The 15,843-nt window shown below is 54.0% G+C and overlaps 2 protein-coding genes across 3 annotated transcripts in view; one reads left to right on the top strand and one right to left on the bottom strand.

The window, feature by feature from the left end:
* Positions 1-492: 492 nt before the first annotated feature.
* On the bottom strand, positions 493-15,255 carry LOC117871350 (short transient receptor potential channel 2). Of its 2 annotated transcripts, XM_034759242.1 has the most exons (11): positions 15,047-15,255; positions 10,412-10,579; positions 9,470-9,606; positions 8,857-8,995; positions 8,052-8,207; positions 7,234-7,391; positions 6,734-6,810; positions 5,717-5,943; positions 4,459-4,549; positions 4,015-4,133; positions 493-1,662 (listed from the first exon to the last, which is right to left on the bottom strand). In XM_034759242.1, exons 3-11 carry the CDS (start codon positions 9,512-9,514, stop codon positions 1,415-1,417), a joined length of 1,260 nt encoding a protein of 419 aa, XP_034615133.1. In that variant the 5' UTR covers positions 9,515-9,606; positions 10,412-10,579; positions 15,047-15,255; the 3' UTR covers positions 493-1,414. The 2 variants fall into 2 exon arrangements, with proteins under 2 accessions (XP_034615133.1, XP_034615134.1); XM_034759243.1 differs by lacking the exon at positions 10,412-10,579 and having other exon boundaries at positions 15,047-15,096.
* Positions 15,256-15,680: 425 nt separating this feature from the next.
* The window catches only part of RNF121 (ring finger protein 121), a 53,934-nt gene continuing 53,771 nt past the window's right edge, over positions 15,681-15,843 (top strand). Inside the window, exon 1 of the mRNA XM_034759241.1 lies at positions 15,681-15,762. Within this exon, the coding sequence (XP_034615132.1) occupies positions 15,706-15,762 (57 nt within the window). The 5' untranslated portion in view covers positions 15,681-15,705. The remainder of the gene's footprint in view (positions 15,763-15,843) is intronic.

Raw genomic sequence — 15,843 nt, 5'->3', positions numbered from 1 at the left:
CTTTTCAGCTTGGAAAATAGATGATGAAGCGGGGATATGATTGAGATCTATAAAATCATGACTTTAAAATCACGGAGAAAGTAGATAAGGAAGTATTATTTACCCCTTCACATGACACAAGAACAGGGGTCACCAAATGAAATTAATATGCAGCAGGTTTAAAACAAAAGGAAGTATTTCTTCACACAACGCACAGTCAACCTGTGGAACTCTTTGCCAGAGGATGTTGTGATGGCCAAGACTAAGAGGGTAAAAAAAAAAAAAAAATGGATAAATTCATGGAGCATAGGTCCATCAATGGCTATTAGCTAGGATGGGTAGGGATGGCGTCCCTAGCCTCTGTTTGCCAGAAACTGGGAATGGGCAATAGGGGATGGATCACTTGATAATTGCCCTGTTCTGTTCATTCCCTCTGGGCACCTGGCATTGGCCACTGTCGGAAGACAGGATACTGGGCTAGATGGACCATTGGTCTGACCCAGTCTGGCCGTTCTTATGTTCTTAACTTTGCTAGACACCAAAAATTACAGATTTGATAAAGATACTGGATTTATGGCTCATTACAACAATCCATAACCCGCGAAGACTCCTTTGGCATGTGACTGCAGAGGAGTTAGCCGCCCACTTCACCTGGAATGGTCTCTTCCAACATGTGTTAACTCCTTATGCTTAACAACCTGTCGCACCTTGTATTTAGCTGTGACACTCAAAGTGCCTTTCCCAGACCTGAAGAAGAACTCTGTGGGGCTCGAAAGCCTGTCTCTCTGACCAACCAGACGTTGGTCCTATAAAAGGTAGCTCCTCCCGCACCTTGTCTCTCTATGGGACCTACATAGCTCCACCAACACTGCAAACAGTCCATCCCTGCATCACAGGTGTATGTGAATGTGTCCGTCTGCCTGGCTCTGGCTGAGTCATCATTGTCCTCCTTCCAATCCCCCCTCAACTCTCCTTTGCTGTGAGGCTGACAAAAAACTTGACAGTGGTCAGGCTACTGATATGCTGAGACCCCCGCCTGCTGTGCTGGCTAATACAGTCTTTGTTTCCTTGTGCTCCCCTTTTAGTCTGTCTCCGCCTGTTGCCTCTTGTCGTACGCTTAGGTTGTAAGCAATTTGGGGCAGGACCATCGTTTTGTTCTGTGCCGTAAAGCTCTTAGACCATCCCTGCTGTGATCCTTCTGAAGTCAATGGATTTGCCCCAGGGCTGAACGCATTCCAGGATGCCCATGGCATGGGGCCTGTGTCCCAGTGTCACCATGACGGCGACGGCCCTGTAGTCCAAAGGAGGCTCCAACCCAGCTGAGCAGAGTGACCCGAAGGCTCAGACACAGGGATACCTCAATACGGGGCTGATGGGGCGATAGGGGGCGTGTGCCAGCGTAGTGCCTCTATGGCCCAGCTTGGCCCTGCCAGCCCTATTCCACCCACAGCCAGGAGTGGGGGGTCTCCAGGGTTCCTGCCTGCTCCCCACAGGTGCTGGCATGCCTCTCCACCTCTGCTGTGCTGAACCGGAACTCACAGATGGGACACGGCACCCAAGCCTCGGGGGGCTCCTCGCGCCGGGGATCTTCCCGTGGCGGGGATGGCCAGGCGGTGTCTGGAAGGGAGCCATCTTCCCCACAGGTGGAGGCGTGAACGGGAAGGAGATCTGTGCTGAAGCAGCCTGCAGCGAGGAGAGACGACAGCAGAGCTAACCCAGGGCCACCTGGGGCTTCAGGCTGAGAGCAAGGTTAGAACTTGGGACCCCAGGCCCTTGCCACTCGATCTCTGTCAGCTGTTCCTAGTATAGGGCCTACCGCATAACTGGGCAGTTCTGATTCCAGCCAGGAGAGGGCAGTAGCATGAACAGAGTGCAGTTTATTACTTTACAACAATCAACATGTATACAGTGTTTCTCATAAATTCCAAGGCCAGACGGGACCATTGGGATCACCTGCTCTGACCTCCTGTATAACACCGGCCAGCGAACTGTCCCAAAATAATTCCTAGAGCAGAGCTTTCATTCTGAAGGAGCCCAAGCCACCGTACACATTCACCAGCCGTTGAAATGCAACCACCTCTGGGGTGGCACCCCGTCAGCTGTTGAACAGCAGCGAAGGCTCCCATAGCCAATTGAAAGTGCTGGGGGAGAATCAGGCCAGTGGAGTGTAGTTGCAGCCTGCCTCCAAGCTCAAACCCTGGTTCCATGTGTTCGACAACCTCCGCAAACAAACCGTGGGCACTGAAACCAACCTCACCTCCCTACGCCCCTTTGGGTCTCCTTAAGCAGGTGTGGCTGAAGCCGGCTGAATTGCTGGGCGCTTGGCTGCTCTGAAAATCAAGCCACTGGGGCGCCCAAGTATGGATTTAAGTGGATACTTTTTAGGTAAGCAAGGGTATGTCTTCACTACGCCGGATCGGTGGGCAATGATCAATCCAGCGGGGGTTGATTTATTGCATCTAGTCTCTACGCGATAAATCGACCCCCAAGCGATCTCCCATCAACTCCTGTACTCCAGCTCGGCAAGAGGCGCAGGCAGAGTTGACAGGGGAGCGGCAGCAGTCGACTCACCACGGTGAAGACACCACGGTAAGTCGATATAAGTATGTCGACTTCAGCTATGTTATTCACGTAGCTGAAGCTGCGTAACTTAGATCGATCCCCCCCTTCCAGTGTAGACCAGGCCCAAGTTTGAATCATCGAAACGTAGGGCTGGAAGGGACCTCAGGAGGTCATCTTTCTAGTCCACATCTCTGCAAAGTTGTGAATAAAGGCAGCAAGGCTGCGACTAAGATGGGAGAGAGAGCGCGAAAGGAAATCCCTCGCAGCAGTAAAAGGTGATGGAAGTGGAACTGAGCTGTTACTGGTGTTTTAAGGGCGGCGTGTGAGCCTCTGCCTTTGAGACACCCCATGGTGGTCAGAGGAGTAACAACCCAGACTGGCTGTCTCTCTAATGGCCCATCTACACGGCAAGCGAAGGTGTGATTGTAGCACGGGTAGGCAGGCTGCACTAGCTTTCATCCAGCTAGCCCGAGTAATAACAGTAGTGAAGACACGGCAGCAGGGGCTAGCAGCGAGAGTACATCCCCAGTCGTTAGCCCGTGCTGCTGGATCTTCACTGCTATTGTTACTCACGTGAGCTGGATTAAAGATGGCACGGGTCTGCCTACCCACGCTACCGTCACACCTCCCCTGGCAGTGTGAACAGACCCTAGAGATACACGCTCCTTCAGAGATACTCACACTGAGGCTCGCAAGCCACAACTGGCTCTTTAATGTGTCCCTTGCGGCTTTGTGCAGCACACGATATTAAAACACTGTGATTGAATTATTAACCAATCTACGTTATTAACCCATCAGGATGCTTTTATTAGGTTATTAACCAATTGTAGTTGTTAAAATAACAACATTTGGTCAGTCATTTTGCTGTGAGAATAATATATAGAGATAAAAGCTAAATATTTCCCCATCCCGCTGTTTAAATCTGACTCTATAGTACTGAAGTAAAGGAAGAGCTGAATTCACAAGACGGTGGCTCTTTTGGGTAATGTTGGTCACTAATTTGGCTCCTGAACCACTGAGGTCTGAGTACCCTGCTCTAGGTCAATACCAAGTTACTGGGCTGGATGGCGGACTCCTGGGGTGAGGTTCTTTGGCCAGTTTGCATATCAAACTAGACAGATACAATGGTCCCCTCTCGCCTTGAAGTCTATGCTCATCCTCTTCTTTGAGTCCAGCTCTGGAGACTGAATCAGGCGAGACGCCAAGCTGAACACCCCACTGATCGCAAACCCACCAGATGGGCAGGAATCAGATCACTCTTTTTTACGACCAGCTGAGTTAATGGAGGGGCCTCCCATGCTCGACCCGAGAGCTGGCTGCATCTCAGGGGTGGATCCTTTGAGCCACACAGATCCAGCATGTGTGCGACAGACCCAAAGGGCCTTCCAAAGAGAGCAATTTAGGCAGGAGGACATGCTCTAAGGCACTCGTTATAGCTGACAGCAGCTCTAGCCCGCACCCCAGAACACTCACCTGCACAGATGGGGCATGTGCCCATCTCCCCGCCTGCCTCTCCACCATCATCCAGCTTGCCAGGCCTTCCTCCCCAGCTCCTGGCTCTTCCTCCCTGGGTACCAGGCCTGGGCATTGACCTGCAGAGAGAGATTTCAGGAGCAGCTGTTTCTCCGGTTTGCAGCATCCTTGGCCCTCGCACCCCAAAGGGTAGCCCAGGCTCAGAGACGCTGCCCTGCCTGTTGAGACACACCAGAGGCGGCAGCTGGAAGGACCAGGATCGCCCCATTCCTGCTATCCCGTCCTACGCACCCACTGGCTGTGATGGAGACCCAGAGGAGAGCCCCAGGAAGGCTCTGCGTGGGCTGGGACACTGGCTCAGAGAAGGAGCTGCCAGCTGGGCTCTGAAGGGGGAACTGGGACATTTGGAGGGTTAAGGGGAACACAACAGGGCTGATCCGTTACCTCCCTGCGGTGCCTTGCGATCTTCGTCTCCTGCTTGGCTTCACCCGGACCCTCCTCAGGGGTGGAGCATCATGGACATCCTGCACAGGGCCTGGAGAATAACCAGCAGCAGCACTGTACCTAGCTCCTGGATAGAGCTTTACAAAGGAGGTCGGGATCGCTGTCCCCATTTCACAGATGGGGAAACTGAGGCAATAGGAGGGAAAATGACTTGCCCAAGGTCACCCAGCAGCAGTTCTGAGAATAGAACCTAGGTCTCCTGAGTCCCAGGCCAAGGCTCTACCCACCAGGCCACACAGCCAAGCCAAGTTGGCACCAACACATGCAGTCGTGCCTCTGGCAGGCGGTTTGGCGGGACTGGAGACGGGGAGCTTCCCATGCTCCAGAATCAACAAGCAGCAGTTTTGAATGGCGATGCTGAGCCACGAACACATGGAGGAGGGACATGATTCACTGGCTGAGATGGACACCAGGTAAGCCCAGCCCATGGAGTCTGCACCAGGGGATCAGGGGCTGATGGTGCTTAGCTATCTTAGGGGGGCATGGGCTCTGCGCTAGGAGGGTTGAGACCCCAAGGAAAGAGGGGAGCTGGCTAGAGCAGGAGGGGGCTGGAACGAAGAGCAATGGGAGGAAATGGAACAGAAGCTGCCGACAGCGAGAGCTCCTCCTGTGGGACAGTCTCCCAGTGGAAAGCCCATTTCTGAGGGCTGTCACCAGCCCAGAGATCAGAGCGGTTTCACAGCCTTTGGTGCCTGCCTCTAGGGAAGAGATGGGCCAGCTGGGGGCTCCGCCAGAGAGCATAGGGCCAGTCCTGCCTTGGCTGTGGGGAGGGTCAGCCTGGATGGGACCCAATAGTGCTCATCTTCCCAGCAACGGTGAGACCTCATCCCTCTGTTGGCTGGGGACTGACAGAGCAGGCCTTACCCGGGGCAGATGGGGACATTCCCCATCAGCTGCCTGGGCATATTCCAGAAGCCCAGGATCCAACCAGGCCCCTCGTGGTCCATAGGCAGCACTTCCAGCAATGGGGCCCCGTGAGTGCTTTTCGCCAGCTGGGCAGAGGGCACCATGCCAGGTCCTCCCAGATGCCCATCGCTCTCTGGATCATTACGGGAGCGCGCGCCAGAACAGCAGCTGCTGATCCCACCCGAGGGGGCGGGACAGCTTTGGAGAGGGCTGCAGTATCCCCAGCTCAGCTGGGCAGCGAAGGAGCTTGGGGGATCCCACTCGAGTCCCCACATGGCTGCAACCGACTCACGGTTCACGGCTGCATCTTCACCCTGCTGTCCCCGGCTGCTCCCCGATCTCTCAGCGGCCAAAGAGGTGGCGCTGGGGCCCGGCTGGAGAGTGCGGCTGCGCGACTGGGCCGCTGACAGCACCATCCTGGCTGTCCGGCTGAGACAGGTCGGGCTGCGGGGATGAGGCCCACAGCTGGGCTCCGGCAGCTGCAATCGGCTCTTCAGTTCCTCCTCCTCCCCCTTGCTCCTGGGCAGAGAGAGCCAGAGACCCAGTGATTCCTGCCAACTGGCCAGGGAACACCCTGAACGGGACGGACACTCCCTGCTCCCAACTCTGGAAGGTATCTCCCCCAGGGCCAATAGCACATCCCTTTCAGCAGCAGCTCAGGGGAGTGATCAGGACTTTGGCCCGGACCCCCACCCACCCCACAGCTGGGCGTGCGGGTCAGTCTATCATGCGGTGACGCCGAGCTAGGATACAATGGTAGCAGGAGGGTCTTGTCCGTGGGGAGGGGTGGGAGACTCCAGCTGGAAGGAGCTGCCATTCATGACGGCTTTGGCCTGGAGGGCATCCTAGGGGCTTGCTCCCAGTGGCAGCGGAACAAGTGGGCACAGAGCCCATGAGCTTCCATAGGTGTTTCGGGCCCTCAGCTCCTGTCCAGCTCAGGACACAGCACAGGGCTAGATCCAGCTGGCGGAGAACAGCCCCCTGGAGCAGCCCCGAGTGGCAGCCTGGCCGTCCTGCCCAGTCGATGGGGACAGCGCACCGAGAGAGGCAGTGCCGGGAGAGGAGAGGGATCCTGGGAAGGGAAGCAATCACTAGGACCGAGGGTTCCTCCCAGCCTGAGCCACTGGAAGGGGGTTGGCAAGCCCCCATCTGGGACCCATAGTAGCAGCTCCCATGCGAGTGTCACTGGCATCGTGACAGCCCCAGGAGGGAGGGGAAGCCGCGCATGCCACTGCCTTTGGCCCAGCCCCACAGCTCCGAGGCGCGGCCCCTCCCTCTGAAGGGTGATTGCTCCCCCGAGGGTACTTACGGCTGCACCTCCGGGAAAAACGTCCTGCGAAAGGCGGGGCTGGCGAGCCAGGGGCTGGCTGCAGGCTCGAGACCCGTCTGGAGGAGAGGGAAACACAGCTCAGAGCCCTGCTCTCATGGGAGATATCCCCCAGCCCCCCCCACCAGAGCCAGCGCACGCAGAGAACCAGTAGCAGTAGAGAGAGAAGAGACCCCCAAGTCCCATCCAGCCCACCCCCATGGCCAGTGCCCTAGAGCACATAACACAGGAACAATCCTGCACTGGTCCCCGTCAGACAGCTAGAGAATGGACAGGCGTCCTCCCCCTCTGAACCTGGCACACTCGACTGCATAGGCCACGCAGCACCCAGGAGCCGGGCCGGGCGGGCTGAGCAGGCCACTGGCCTATCCCCACTGTGACCAAGGGGCGAGAGCACCAGCCTCAGCAGCAACAAGAGACCTCCTTCTGCCGCCCCAGACCCCCTCGCCCAAGGAGCATGGGGATCCCTCGCAGGCCCTGACCTGGGGCGGAACTGGAGTCGCCTGGCTGTGATCGGGGTCCAACGGGGTGCGGATGTGGATGAAGGAGAGGCCAAATTGGACCTGCTTGTTGAAGGGCTGGCTGCAGGTGATCCTCACGCGATCCCACTTCTCGCCCAGTGCTGCCGCCAGGAAATCCCCTGCGGACAGAGCAGGAGCAGATGGGCAGCTTCACTCCTGGAGCGAGACACTGCCGCCTTCTAACGGCCTTGCAGTCAACACAGGAACGTGGCCCTGCCACCCCACATCCAACCATGAGGCCCCAGCTCCACAGATCCAACCACTGGGACCGTCCCAACTGGTACTCCACCACCGCAGCTCTAACCGCTGGGACCTCCACTCCTCACAGCGCCAGATCCAACCACAGGGACCCCAGCTCGCCACCACACCTAATCCATCCTGGAAACACCCTGAGACACCCCCAGCATGACAAAGCAGATCAACGCATCAGGACCATCCAGGCTACTTCCCCAGCTCCCGCCAATGGTCCACCTAATCCTGTCTCAGTGGCCAATACTTGTTGATTCAGAGGAAGAAAAAATAACGCCCCAGGGCAATTGTACACGTACAGGCACAGGGGTGACCAGTTCAGGTACCCAGATCCTATCATGCGGGGCCCGAGTGAATACCTGGAGAGAAGGCAGCCCTGGAGATGGGATGAACTCCCATCATGAAATGTGATTACTTGCTAGAACAGGGCTTAGAAGGGCAGGCATGATGCACCACCAGTCATGAGCCCTAATCAAAATGATACTCAGCCAGTGACCCGCAGCCACTCCTGCGAGCGGGGCCCCCTTTACCCTCTTTAAACATCCGGACCCCGGAGCGGTTCCTGTCCAGCTTCGAGTCAGCCGGCGTCATCAGCGTAGCGCTGGGCACCAGGGTAACATAGGGCTGGTCCAGCGGCCAGGAGGAGCGCCCCACATCCACCTGGAGGAAGGCACAGCCGCAGTTCCCTGCAGGTGGAGGGGCAAAGGTCAGGCCCAGTCAGAGCAGCTGAACCTCCCTCAGATCTGGGCACTGATACTGGAGCCCCAAAGAGCCGGCTGGGGAGCCACCCGGCGCAATGGGAAGCGAGCGGGGCTGTTCAGTCTCCATGACCTGTTCATTCTCTGCGGGGAGCACCCACAAGAGGCTCGCCAGGCACCAGCAGCAATGGCGGCTTTGAGGAGGGATGTTGTTCTAGTCTGCACCCCAGGATCCCGGCATGGGACAGGGACTGACTGGAATTCACCCATTGGCATGAAATATGGGGTGAGCATTTTGCTAACTGGGAGAGACTTTCCCCTTGTGGCCAGCTAGTTAGAAAAGGGACTAGCAGTCAGGCGATTTCCCAGCCCTGCCACTGTCTCACTTGGGCAAGTCACCTCCCCTCACTGTGCCTCAGTTTCTCCATCAGTAAAACAGGGACAGCTGTGACAAGAGACAAGTGCACAGTGTTACCTTGGTAGTATGGGGAAGTAGCTAGAAACCTCTGGATTCCTCAGAAGACAAGCCCTTCAAGGGTAGAAACAAGCACGGTGGCATTGCAGGAGACCCCAGAGAGATTTGCAGATTAGACTGCCCCCAAGGGGTCGGGGGTCTCGGTTTCTCCCTCTCTCATACCTACGTCTATGTAGCCAATAGGACTCGCCCGTTCCAGCTGCAGCTCCACTTTCAGCTGCCTGCTCCGATCCTGGGGGCAGCTCAGCCAAGGGTGAATGCCATCGTCGCGCAGCAGATTCTCTACTGGATACCTGGGGTCCTGCACCAAACCAGTGGGGAGGGGAGAAAGCAGAAGCACAGTGCTTAGTAGAGGGGTGGGGATAGAAGTGGGGGGGATCAGCAATAGTTACTGTTCTCTAGTAATGATCTGAAAGCACATTACAGATTTTACAAAAGGATCAGACCTTACCTACTGCTGAAATGCAGCCACTGCTGGGGTGAAGTGTGGTAGATGCCTACCAGCACACAGAAACATTAGACAACAGTTTACGGCAGGAAGAATACTGTATCCAATTCACAACACTTTCCAGGCCAGATCCTCAGCTGGTGTAAAGTGGGGAAATCTGGATCTATGTCAGTTTATACCAACAGAGGATCAGACCCTCAATTTCTATAAGGCATTCCATTCAAGGATCTCTCAGTACTAGGATATGCAGCGTTCTGCAGTGAAATGTAGCACCCCCTTGTGTCCAATTGAAGAACTGCAATTGAAGATGAAAAGCATTATTATTACCTGAGAGGTGAAGGACACCACATGGTTGATTTTAACTGGAGCCATTTCTGATTCTTCAGAAAACTCCCAGCTGCCTGCTCCAAGGTTCCTCTGGGTTTCCCGGAAACACACTCTCACTCCATCTGGTCCGTCAGCGTCTGGCAGAAACACAGACAGAATCTGGTTCTTTACAGAGATTGGAGCCGTTTCCACTTGGTCTCACTTCGGGCACATTTGCCAAGGGCTGTGTTTTTGCAGCCAGCAATAAAAGTGGATTTGAATTTCACTGAACATTTATGATCCTCCCTCTGCTTTCACTGAAGGAGATGGATATTGTATATTACACTCTGTGCTGGCCAGACCAAGCCTCAACAACGCACAGTCAGATGCCTGTTTGAATCCCCTGCGCCCTCCTTTCCACCAGATCAGAGGCCTTGTGTATATGGGAAAGATACCCCAGTTTAACTTCAGGTGTGAATGTCATTGTCACCGAGTGTGGGGGACTCAAGGCCCTGCACCCCTCTTCCTGGGATTCACTGTGACTCTCAGCCAGCCAATAAAACAGAAGGTTTATTAGATGACAGGAACACTGTCCCAAGCAGAGCGTGTAGGTACAACCAGAACCCCTCAATCAAGTCCTTCTGGGGGGTTCAGGGAGCTTAGACCCCAGCTTGGGGTTCCCTGCGTTGCACCACCCAGCCCAAACTGAAACCAAACCAAAACTCCTCCAGCAGCTTTCTCCCCCCTCCCTTCTGCTCCTCCTCTCCTTTGTTCAGTCTCCTGGGCAGAAGGTGTCAGTTCTCCCAACCCCCCTCCTGGCTCAGATTACAGCTCAGGTAGCTTCCTTCAAGGGAAGTCCCCCATCCCCGGCCAATGCAACCCCCCTGCAACATTCCCAGGTCAAATCTGCCCCGCTCCCTGCTCCATCACAGTCATGACTGGATTAATCAATTCAGTACAAACCTCCAGGGTGGCAGCACCCACGATAAGGGCACCGGGGTCCTGGGAAGGACACGGGGGCCCGAAGCGGCAAGGCGGATCACCGGCCTGCAGAGGGTGCGCCGGAGGCTGGATTGAGCTAATTCCCTGAGAGACCAGCAGGAGACGCCGCAGGGGTGAGTCTGCGCACTGCTACAGGTGTGTAAACAAACAACAAGTGAAACTTCAGCAAGGAAAAAAATGACATCTAGGCTTTTCCACTAATGAGAAATTCATCCATGCACAGATCAGTTAAAAAGCTTGTGAAAATAGTTAAAGAAGACAATTTTAATCTATTTCCCAGAGCAAATTCTACTTCTATGGGTTGTGGGAACCAATTCAATATAATTGTAACAAAAAAAAAAAAATCTCAACTGTTACTTCTTCAGGGGGGGGGAAAAAAAGTCATGTACAAATTACAGCATCTCTTTTCCATGGGAACCTGGAACAGACACAAACCCTCCTTTGCTTTCACATCATCCCTTATCCCCAACAGCCCTCCTGCTTTTGCTGCCTGGACTTGAATCACATATTTTTCATGATGTGCGGATAACAATGCTTGGGTTTTTTGTTAGCCGGGGCATGTAGGAAACACCGTGGTAGCGGAGCAGAGGAACATGGCGGCGGCCACGCAGCTCACTGATGGGGAGCTGTTCTTGGAGCTCAGGTGCTTCATCTTCTCCCCTGGGGCTGGTCACCGAGAGCAGCCACCCCGTCTACCTGAAGAAGCTGAAGAAACTACAGTAGGATGAGCGGGCCGGAGCCCGTGGCGGTGCCATCAAGACCCAGAACAGTAACAACAACACGGGGGCCAGCCCTCGGCAGCGCTGCCCCTCTGGCCGCCCCAGCAGAAGATTCCTGGAGAGTCCTGAGAACATACTGTGGCATGCACTGTACTCTCATGACGTATCTATCTCCAGGGGAGCGGCTCTTGTGGCAAGGCAGGTCAAGATTCAGCATTGACAGTCCTAGGCCGCCCCGCCAGGTGACCCTCGGCGGAGAACCTTAATCTCGGTCTCATCCAATGATGACTCAGCCCTGCATCGCGTGTTCAGGCCCAAATGATCGGTGCTCTTCCAGTGGCAAGACTAAATATACAAAAAAAGCCTTTACCCAACAGCAATCCTTGCCTATTTTGTGAAAATACTGACCCATAGCTGAATTCCAGTGCACTATTCCATAAATATAACATCTGTTCAATGTTTCAGTAAAGAATCTCTCTAAACAATCATGTTTACTAAAGAAAATCCTATACAAGCTTACATTTAGACAAACTTTGATGGCTAACTGGGTCGTTATTTTAACAAAATAACATTACTTCATAATGTCTTTTCTTGGTGTGCAAATTGGAAGACATCATGTTGTTTGACCCAGGTACTTGATTTGCTTTTGTTTCCCCTTGCACTGGGAATCCATTTTAGCAAAGGCGTTACTGAGTCCCAATCTTTAACATTGGTTTTAAATACCCTGGCCGCCCCACCAGGCACGTGCCTCCCGCCAGTTCGGTCGCCACCCCTGGCCACCCCGCCAGGCAAGCCTCTGAGACAGCAGGACTTTTTCAAGGTGTGAGGAACCGCTTTGGTCCGGTGAATCATGAAGACCTGAGCCGGGAACAGAAGAACAAGCTACGGGAGCTCAGCAAGGATGAGTAGAGTGGTGGGACTCCAACTTCAGTTAAACGTCATCCTCGGTCTCTACATCATCTGTGGTGGGATCAGCTCCCTGTGTGTGGTACATTCCCATGGTAAAGCATTGAAGCATATCCTGGATTGGAATAAAATCCTTACAGCACAGCCCCCCTCATCTTAACTCGTACCGAATATGCAGTATACTGCTCTGAGCCTGGTGACCCATCCTGTTCCGGTGCTTGGACTTAATGTTCATCTGCGAGAACACTTGTTCTGCATCAGCATTACTGAGAGGCATGGCAAGTAGAGGGAGCGCAAACAGGGCTAGCTCTTTAAAGCACCGTTCGCCACTACAGTCCTCAAAGTTGTAGACCTCCACCCAGAACTGCTCTGCTTGTTTGTCAACTGTGTTCTTCCATTTCTGTCAGCTGATGGCTTGATACTGGTTATCAAAGGCCCCCAAGTCACCTTTGAAAATGTTTATCATTGAGATCTTCACTACTTGAGGTTTTGCCAGTGACAGAATAACCAATGGACTGAACACCAACAGAGTTCCACAGATCGATATTCGCTGGTAGTCTGCGCTGCACTTGTTTAGCTGCTTCAAGAATGAAGTCTCGGCATCTACTCTTTATACAGTCTTGAACAGCTTTGTCGAGCTTTGCGGCTCCTAGAGCTATGGTGAACATTACGCTGAAATTAACAACCAGTGGCTAGCTGTATCACTCAAATGGACTTCCAAGAGTTTAGCGTCCGATACAGGGATGCTCTTTGGAAACAATATTCTAGCTAAAAGACCCCAAAAGAAAGACAGGAGGGCGTCCAACATCTTGAAGGCATTTCCACCAGATTCCAGTTGGAACAGTTTGTTGATTCTGGAGAATTCCTGCAGAATCAGTGTTAGAAACTGTAAATACAGTTTATTCACAGGGTCGCAATACAGAACTTCTGCTTCATAGCATCACTGCTTATCTTTGCTCAGTTGGAAGTGTAGCTTCAACGCATCCCACTGATCCAGTATGCGCACACAACACTCGTGAATGGAAAGCCATGTCATCGCTGACAGCTGAACAAGCTTCAGTGGCATGTTACCAGGATTCATTACCTGGAATAGCTGTGCATATGCACGCTGTCTCTGGGGGCTGTGAGAGAACCAGCTGTATGGAATGGGAGACTAAAAAAAAACTCTAGATGCTATGGCAGCATTCTACCGCTTTACTGGCACACAGCTGGATGGAGTGACATAGGCATTTGATGAGACTGAGCCTGTCATTCTTCTCGAGCAGATGCGTGTACACGGAATTTTTATGGCCAACCATGACGCTACAGCCGTCAGTCCCAATCCCAATCCACCTGATGAAATCTAGACCAAAGTGCTGTGGCAATAGCTTCAGCTGTTTCGCCTTCCAAACTGACTAGTCCCAAAAATATGGAGACACTCTTGCCAAAGGAGGGCCTGAAGTACCGCTCTACAATGCAAAGCTTCTGTACTGCAACAACGTCTGTGCTCTCATCTATCACCACTGATTACTGGAACTCACCAACGTCTTTGATGAGGTCGTAGAACATGCAGGGAGCAATAACATTGTTGATTCAAGCCCTGCATGTTGTGCGAAGAAGGTGGATATCTTTTTCAAAAGCTGACCTGGCAAGCTCACCGAGGTGATCCACAAAGCTGTGTGACAAGCAATGTAGCAGGCCAGTTTCAGCCCCGCTTGGTGCATCGTCGAGACTGAAAGTCTTGAGACAGTGAAATCAATATTTGTCAGGTGCATCACAGAAAATGGTTTTGTATTTGATTTATATTTCTCAGTTGCTGCATTTTGCACAAGGTCTGCACAATGTGCATGGATTAGGGCTTTGCAATATCTGCAAAAAGCTTTTGCGTTGTCGCCAGTTGCAGGCTTCAGCCAGTCTTTAAATTCGTTTTCTTTTTCCCATTCCTTTCTGTATTTCTTTCCATACTTCGCCCATTTGCTTGTGCTTGGCTGCTGCTGCTCCATACTGAGCTCTTTCCTCTAGCATTGGATAAACCTCAAAATTGCGGACAAGACAGGCTAGCCTGGAACATGATGGGAATTAATGTGTCAAGTGGGTGGACCAGGCCAAGAATGTCCACGATTTTGGCCCCCACCAGCCATGCACATTACAAGGACTCTGTGAGGACCTTAGGGGGATGGGGGGGGGAAGAGTGTAACTTGTTGCATGCAGCAGCATCTGCCTCCCCCACCCGTCTGGGGAGGCCTTTGTCTGAACTCTTTCCCTGCGTGCTGCAGCACCCCACTTTTCAGTCTATAGTATATAGAGAAGTAGTATAAACAAGTCATTTCATTCATTGTATGTATGAAATAACTGTACTTTATACTGCCTTCACTAGTGCTTTTTATATACACTGTTGTAAAACTAGGCAAATTTGTACATGAGTTGATGTACCCCCTGGAAGACCTCTGCGTACCCCCAGGGGTACATGTACCCCCTTGTTGAACACCACTGCTCTAAAGTGTCACTTAATGGTAACACGATAAGGTCAGTGTTGTAATTAAAAATGGTAAATGGACCACAGGGGCCCACCACGGCCCCCAAAGTTGCCCTACACCTACGCCACCCTGAGCATGGCGCAGGCAACAGCACCGCGCTCCCCCACACAGCACGACACACACACACACTCTCAGCTGTGCCTCCTCTCCCCCCCTGAGACACCCGTGCCCGCTCTAGCCCACAGCGACCGACCGACGCCCATCACTCCCCAATCCCCCCCACCCCACTGTGCTCCCTGTCCCAGGCCGGTGCACCTGCCACCCCACAGCCCCCTCCCCGCCCCACCCCTCACAGACCATGGGGGGCCTCGGCTCCCCCCACTGGTGCAACGGGCCCACCCCTGGCCCACCAGGGCAGCCTGAGGCACAGAGGCAGGCAGCTGCCCGCAAACACACAATCCCCCCACCCCGGTCCGTACCCACCGACCCCGCCCCCCTTTACCCAGGAGTCGCACCTGAGGCGGGAGCGAAGGGCCGGGGGAACGAAGCCGCGCTCTCCCGCCAAAACCCGCCTGACCTTTGACCCCCCCGCTGGGGCTATTTGTAAATATTTTATTTATTTCTCTCTCACCCCACAATTATTACGCTAATTATAACGATGCTCCCATCATTATTATGCTTTTTTCCTCTCTCGGAGGGGAGCAGCCGGAGGGATTAAAGGTCAGGAGCCGCACAGGGCATGCCGGGTATTGTAGTCTTTCGGGAGCGCCTCGTCACGTCCAAGGCCCAGCCTTAGAGGCGGGACAAGAGCAGGGAGCGTCTCCCAAGTTCATCACCCCAGAAAAAAACGTAAATTGAACTTAGTGGAGAGGACGCTTGATCTTTACAGCGTGACATCAGAGAACCACTGTGCTCTCTGATCCGGGAGGTGTCCGGGCAATGTATGGTTTTTTTTAAAGGATTTTGCATTTTTTTCTGGCGGTTGTAAATGTCAGATGTCCCTCTCACTCTGTGACAGCTCGCCGGCGGCCCGGGAGCCGTCCCGCCCCTCCATTCTCTGATTGGCGATTGGCGGGGCGTCGTGCTCGCTGATTGGCGGACGTTAGGTCGGCGTGGCCGGTGATTGGCGGGCCGGGGGGAAGTAGCTGGCCGGCTCGGAGGTAGGCAGGGTAAGATGGCGGCGGTGCTGGAGGTGGAGATTGGCGGCCCCGTCGAGCGGGACGTGGAGGAGGTGAGGGCGGCCTGAGGCGGCGGCGCGCGCGGAGTGGGCGGGATCTTGGGGGGGGCACCCCCGGGCTGTTGGGGGGGGGGC

The sequence above is a fragment of the Trachemys scripta genome, chromosome 1, assembly GCF_013100865.1.
Source record: "Trachemys scripta elegans isolate TJP31775 chromosome 1, CAS_Tse_1.0, whole genome shotgun sequence".
In the NCBI taxonomy this organism is placed as follows: Eukaryota; Metazoa; Chordata; order Testudines; family Emydidae; genus Trachemys; species Trachemys scripta.
This window is presented reverse-complemented; position numbering and strand designations above follow the sequence as displayed.